We start from the raw sequence: 7,313 nt of genomic DNA, 5'->3' as shown, positions 1-7,313 counted from the left end.
ACACTAATATATTTATATGTTTGGTATTTATTTGGTTTGTACAGATTGTATGTGATGTTTGGGTCCAATGAAACAGTACATTTTAGTTACACAACTTCGTCGCTAGATGGCAGAGGAATATTGCATGAGAAGTGGAAGACAGTCGTTTGTTTACACTTGTTGCAATGGCGACCATCACTGAACTGAAGTGTGGTAAGTGCTCACTGTAATTTGATTATTACTACCGTCTTGGATCCAACTTGAATAGATAAAACACACGTTATGTACTGCCTACACATTAGTCAAACTGCTAGTAACACTGGATAGTTAAGTTAACTAAGCCTAAACCACAACAATATAACGTCCGCGTATGTATGAGTCTTCATTAAAAAATCTAACCATTTTGATACATGCGAGGAATTAGTTGTCAGTAAGTTAACGTATTTCAGTTACCCAAGGTTATATCTAATACTACACAACTACATTTGCATTCGGCATATATAAATACAACTTTTGTCCCACATAATTCTAGTTTCTCATGAATTTCATACTGCTCGCCAACTTGCTAACAGTAGCCAGCTAGCAATGTTAGCTAGGGTTAGGTTACGTTTGTTCAAGGATGTTTATGGGAATAAATGGTAGTTTATTTATGAAACCAAGAAAGTTTGAATGCTCAAATGTATTCCGAATTGAAGAGTGGTATCTATTGTTTCTGGTATAATATTCAGTCAGATTTGGAGAGGTCTGTATCTTTTTTGTTAGGTAAGAGAACATTAAATTCTCAGATAATTCAGTGGAGTACGGCAAATAGTAGAAAAACCGCCCATTTGGTCAAACGCATATTATATGAACACACTAACGCAACGCAAACTCCCAAATCATTTGGACGGATGGTTAGTTTATAATATATATATAATATAACCTGAATATTTTAGCCGTAAGGGAAACGCTGGAGTCCCGTGGTGTTCTGGGCCAGCTGAAGGCTCGTATCCGGGCAGAGGTGTTCAGCGCCCTGGATGACCAGCGTGAGCCTCGCCCGCCGCTGTCCCATGAAAACCTGCTCATCAACGAGCTTATCCGGGAGTACCTGGAGTTCAACAAGTACAGATATACCGCTTCAGTCCTGACAGCAGGTGAGTGAGAAAAGAGTCCTTGTTTATATAGTGTCACTTAATGATTCTGGCACACTTTACCTATGTGCACATAAGTAAAGTGTGCACACAGTGTGCCTCATCGTGACTTAATGTTTTTTTTAACAAACTGCACTGTAACAAACCCATATTCCACCCCAGGGGGTCAATTAAGCATTTCTAAATTAATATAACTCATTAACTCAGCAATGTTAATTTTCTCAGAGTCAGGCCAACCTGAAGTTCCCTTGAACAGACAGTTCCTGGCCAATGAGCTGAAAGTCAATGAGGATACAAGCTCCAAGTCTGTGTAAGTCCAGTACAATCTGTTGTCCAGCACACTGAGTTGAAATATGTACTAAACTCTGGGGGGGGTATGGTAAGTTATGGGATAATAGTTACATTAGCTCTTCAAATCACCACAGTCTTTATCCTAATAGCTTGAAATACCTTGAGATTTTCAATAATTTATTGTCCCCACAAGTGTTTTGGAAAAAAGTAATACATATTTTCTCAGCAGGGGGGTTGCTTAGTTTACATACAGCAGATGTAACAAGGGGTTTTATCTGGCTTTCGTATCCGTTATTTTTCCCTTTGGCTTTAAGAAATGTTTATCACACTTTTTTCACATTTTTCTCTCCAGACCTCTCCTCTATGGCTTGGTGAGCCACTTTGTAAACAGCGGTGATAGTGTTGGAAAGGTGTTTCTGCGAGGTGCCTCTCTGCCTGCTGGTACTTCTGCCAGCAACACTGTACCTGGACCTGATGCATGAATGTTGAAGCTGTTTTTGAACAGCATTGACTAAGAGAAGCCTTTCAACACTCTTTTTTGGGAGGATTAAATGATAATCTTCTATTGTACAAAGTTTTTCACTGAGTGTAATCCACAGGCATCACAGCATGGACTCTGTGAATGCTGCTCAAAGAAATGCTCAAATCCTTATTGATGTGTCATGCAGTAAGTTGCTAATTATCTCATACACCTTTTATTGGTTAAGGTCAAAATATCTGGCATTACTGATAGCTTCAGCATCAGTCATGATGATGATACCGCCTGCATTGGTCCTTATTGCAGGTTTCTTTCAAATATTCAGGCCTAAAAGTTAGGATAACATTCCTTGAATTTTTCTCTTTTTTATTTAACAAATGTTTGATACATTTATAATGTTTTTTAATTGTTCAAAAATAAAGTTTTATATCTATTCACTTGTTTGAGTCAAAATCATATTAATCTACCACATGGGGGCAGCCTCACCATTGCCAAAGACTGCTGTTGACAGGTTTTAGTAGAGGTTATCTGGTGTGTCAGTTCATACTCGTTGGCATGTGGAATTATGAATAAAATAAGGGTACTCTAATAACGTGGTCCTTTTCACACTAAGTCTGTTCAATAACTCATTGTTTAATCCTCTTGTACATGTTAAAGGTCTCCTATTATGCTATATTTGAACAATATATTGTAGGGCAATATCTCTACAAAACTTGTCTGTGAAGTGTTTTGCTCAAAATACCAAACAGATCACCCATTATAGCATGCCTCATACCCCTCTATTTCAGCCCTGTTCCTGAAGTGCTGATTCTGTAGCTGTCGCTTTAAATTTGAGCTGACCTGAAGCTGGCCACGCCGCTTTGGAGGCATGCAGCTCTCTCCTCTGTGAAAGTTTTCTACGGGGGAAGCTAAACGCTGCCGTGATTAAATACCATATTATGTTCAAAACCACATCCAGCATTATTTCTGAAACACTTCTCAGTGTTTACCACTAGAACAGAGACATTATATGTGTTATATAAACAACAACTCTAAGTCCCTCCTGCAGACATCCTGCTGAACACACAGAGGTGCTGCGGAGGGGATTTAGCTCGCGACTGTACATTGCGGACGATTGGGACGTGTCACGTGGGGGGGACATTGCCTGGAGTTCGGAGTCAATCCAGCCCACATTTCTGATATGACGTCATAACCGAAGCAAATCTGGATCGGATCGTTTGTACCCCCGTTTTTAGAGATGTGGGTAAGGAGGAAAAGAGAGAGGGTTGTATTTTCTGACACTTTGTGAGTCTCCTTACACACCGGGGACACATATTTATGTATAAAAGACAGCAAAAAGTGCATTTTGCATAACAGGGGACCTTTAAAGTAATGTTTGTATACAGGCCTGCATTTGCAAGTGCAGTTGGTAATTCTGACCATTTGCTTCATGCAGTTTCCATCACAGTGCTTAAAGGTTTCTAAATTTACATTCAGTTACTTTCCTGTGTTTGTCTTCCCATGTTGGCACTCATTGTGTTCCTATGAACAGCCAAACCCACGCATGCCCCACTGCTACTACCCTTGTTTATCTGTAATAGTCAGATACCTTATGCTTTTTAGGATGTTTTATCTTAGCCTTACAAAGCTCGTAATCCACATGTTTATGCTAAATTGAAAAAGGCACTCCTAAGATATGTTATGTAGCTACAATCCTGTTGGTTCAATTTAAGAATTAGGGCTGTCAAGTCTTCACAATTTCTATAATAGCAATGAGGGCAATACTGAAATTAATTAACTGTATAGGGAAAAAAAGAAGTTCCTCACTTTCAGCGAGTAATAAAAGCTACATCACCATAAAATGTACATCTCTGCCAATGCCGTATCTGTGGCAAATGATATGTGTCTGCCCTTTTATTTGGCCCCATTCCAGTAAAACAGTTTCTTCCTTGATCCAAACTACACCCTTCCACCAAGTGTCATGAAAATAGGGCCATAGTCCTTCCGACAAACTATGACCCGTGCTGGACACATAAACACTGAGTGCAAAGACAAGCCACTACTCTTTGCATCTCACTTCCTCTCTCTCCATTTAAGGGAACTTGAAGTTCTTATCTTGCATGACTTGGAGCGCTGCTTTTCTGGAACTGATTATGTACGAGACCAAGCTTATTTCTCAGCCTGATTACTGATGTTGGACACTTAGGTTGATGAACAATCCATTACTACATTATGACTTGCTGTCTCTTCCACCATATCTGCACATCTCAATACTGATCCTAGAAGATTTTGATTGATGAGATCATAGCTCCCAAATAAGCTTATTCAAAGAGTGAAGTCATAATGTGCGCTGGGTTTTGCAGGTTTCTCCTCCGATGAAGCGAGTAAAGACAAATATAACTTTCACTTCTTCAACAAGATGCATTCTTGACTTTCCACAGTCATTAATCGCCTCTTAGCTCTAATATTATCTTGTTGTGTGCTAAAACGAGTCACAGTGAGCCTCATCTGGGATCTCTACAGTGATTTTCCTTTTTACATCTCTTCCTTGGAGCTAACATTATTTACCCTTAAAGGCTGTGGCACTACAGACGCCTAGTTTATTGGCACCAGATATGCTTGTTCTCTTGAAAGTGGCTATATAAGCGTAGGAAGTTGCAACAATGGCACGTGATTGTTGGATTGGCAGTTTGCCCTCTAATAGGTAGCAATTCTCTCCCTAACCCTCCACTGTATAATTGAGTTGTGTGTAAACACCACAGCTGTATAAATAGTTTCTAATGCAGATGTAGCAGAGCGAACTGATGTTTGCCCCTGGGCTCAAATTAGAAAGCAATTGCATTCCACGAGGGTCAAACATATCCATAAACATATTTTCTTTCCAATAGATGCCCATCTATGGACATGAAGGTGAGGAAGAACATTAAACATGCTGTATACAATATAACGCTACATTACATTTTGTGGGGAAATTTATTCCACCTTTCATACACTATCATCTATATTATGGCTGGTTCCATTGGGCTTAATGTCATTTTTTGCATACATTTACTTGGAATCATGTTTTAATAATAGATTTAAACGGATTGTATTTAGATTTATTTTTAGTAATTCTGAGTCTGATCATTATATCCCAGACTGTGAACTAATCCATCCTCTCCCGGCGCCTCCTCTCTTCCTTTTCACTGAGGACCTCTCATAGCTTTATTCATTGCGCCGAAAAATCGCTCAGACATTATTCTCCGTCTCAGACTACAAGGGGAGGATGAATGTTCTGGCTGAAGTTAAAAACAGACTGATTCTGTCAGCACACAGTGCCCTTGTACTTCCACTTAAATTCCTTTTTTACATTCATCTCCTCCCTTCTCCTCGCATGGACGTACATCACATTAAGAGTAGTGACCTTTTCTCTGAACACGGTCATAGAATAATGATCCTGTTATATCTGTGCAGAGATTAGAGAGCAATGCATTGACATAAGGTTTAGTGCAATGCAGAAAAAAAACTGCAAGTAAAGGGGTTCTATTTTGCTTTTTGGGGTTTTTTCCCTTAGTGGGTTCCAAGTTTTTTGTTCATGTTAATGGTCTGCAAAGGCTAATATCTCAAAGTTCCCTCCAAAGGGAGTTTCTCCCCCTGCCTTAAACACCTCCATTGGACTCCTTTGTTTAACTCTGTATCATACTGACATCACAATGTAAAACTTGCCTCTATTGGCTAGCGCTTCAACACATTGTACGTGATAGGTTAAGGGGCTGGATATCTCTCAGTGGTTGATCAATCACAATAGATCAGAATAGAAAACATCAAAAATTCACACTGCTTTGCATCTTACGATTTCTACATAGCTTTCCCCAAACATTACACAAAATAAACATTAGATAATGCCTCATACTGTTTGCACATTTCAGCATTTCAGGAAACGTGCAATATAACATTAGATTGTTTAATGTCAGTAATTAGGGGGGGAAGTTTGGTGGTTGTATCTATTCCCTTATAGAGTCATGCAAAATGTAAGGAATTTTACAATACATATCCTCTGAGGCCGCTTATCAGAATTTGTATTTTCTCATATTCTTAGCCAGAAATATCTATTTAAGTAGCACTTTCACACACCCCACTTGACAGTTTCACTGCTATCTATATTCCAAAAGTTTTCACTGAGGGGTTTGTTTATATATCATAGCCTGATTTAGATTAAATTTCAGTGGAAAATAGTTTTATTAAGACGGTTCTGAGTATTTTCTGATTAATTGTGTAATAAAACATCTATAAAACTCCCTGTGTAAAATTCTTTGACCCTTATGTCTACTAGCTTATTGTATGCATTAACACATATTTAATAATTGAAAACTTAAAGTTTCATGGTATTATCTGTTTTTTAAATGTTACCCTCACCCCTGTAGTGTTTCCCCTTTACCAGATCAAAGCAGGAAACTCTAATTGCATCTTTCACACTAAAGTAAGAGAAACCTAGTCTTCTTCTCAGACAGCATATTCCCTTGTCGCTTTGGAGTACTATATATTGATAAGCCAGAACCATAAACCAAGTTAATGTCCCCCAGCTCACTTGCAGGTAGAGAAACAACCTTGTTTGTGTGAACAATGCTGTTGCTGCTGGACCATATTTAGTCACTGGGGCTCGGGGTGCTTGCCTGCACTAGACTTTCTAAGTTACACAGAAAGCAGCCGAGATTCCATACAGACCCCACTGTCCTTATATGGCACACACTGCACCCTCTCTGTTCAGTGTATCTGCTACTTTGTCTCCCTCTCTCCTCCTCCTCCTCCTCCTCCTCCTCCTCCTCCTCCTCCTCCTCCTCCTCCTCGTCTCGTTCTTCATCCCTCCCCCTGCGTTGTCTCTCACCCTGTTCCTCCCTGAGTCTTTCCGCCCTTGTTTTTCCTTACTTAACGCCATCCCGCCTCCTTGATGTTGGCCAGAGAGGGAGCCCTGAGGTCCTCCATGTTGCTTTTTTGGTGTGTCATCAGGTTTCTCGCACACACACCAAGACTCTGGCAAAAAACAGACCTTGGGCTATCCAACCAGCAGCTTGATTTATTGGAGCAAATAGATTGGTGTCCTTATATAGGAAGTTCCATTGGGAAGACGCTGTAACAGGAGGGATGCAGTGGGGGGGGTAGTGCTGTTTGTGATAGTGGAATGTGAAGTGCGTGAAGATGGAAGTCATGTGTTGGTTATGCACACAAGTTCATCTTGTAAAATATGAGTTATGTTCAGGGGGAATCTCTCTGGAGCATTTTCAGTACAGGGTGATTCCTGTGCTGGGGACAGTTTGCCTTATGAGGAGTGGGAGCAGATTGCATAATCTATAAACACCACAGGGTGTGGGAGTGGAGCTCGCTGCTACTGGGTTTTAGTTGTTGTGTCTCACTCAGATGATGCCTTTTTTGTTTTATACCTAATGTTTAAACTGAGATTTGATATACTGTATGACAAC

The 7,313-nt window shown here is 39.9% G+C and overlaps 1 protein-coding gene across 1 annotated transcript; it reads left to right on the top strand.

Annotated features, from left to right (window-relative positions):
• The first annotated feature begins 57 nt into the window (after positions 1-57).
• Positions 58-2,311, top strand: cep20 (centrosomal protein 20). Its single transcript, XM_063883956.1, has 4 exons — positions 58-192; positions 915-1,112; positions 1,335-1,419; positions 1,753-2,311. The coding sequence occupies exons 1-4, from the start codon at positions 165-167 to the stop codon at positions 1,880-1,882; spliced, it is 441 nt and encodes a 146-aa protein (XP_063740026.1). The 5' UTR covers positions 58-164; the 3' UTR covers positions 1,883-2,311.
• Positions 2,312-7,313: the final 5,002 nt, after the last annotated feature.

The sequence above is a fragment of the Eleginops maclovinus genome, chromosome 5, assembly GCF_036324505.1.
Source record: "Eleginops maclovinus isolate JMC-PN-2008 ecotype Puerto Natales chromosome 5, JC_Emac_rtc_rv5, whole genome shotgun sequence".
NCBI classification, from domain to species: domain Eukaryota; kingdom Metazoa; phylum Chordata; class Actinopteri; order Perciformes; family Eleginopidae; genus Eleginops; species Eleginops maclovinus.
The sequence above is the reverse complement of the archived record's forward strand: the minus strand, read 5'-3'. Positions and strand labels throughout refer to the sequence as shown.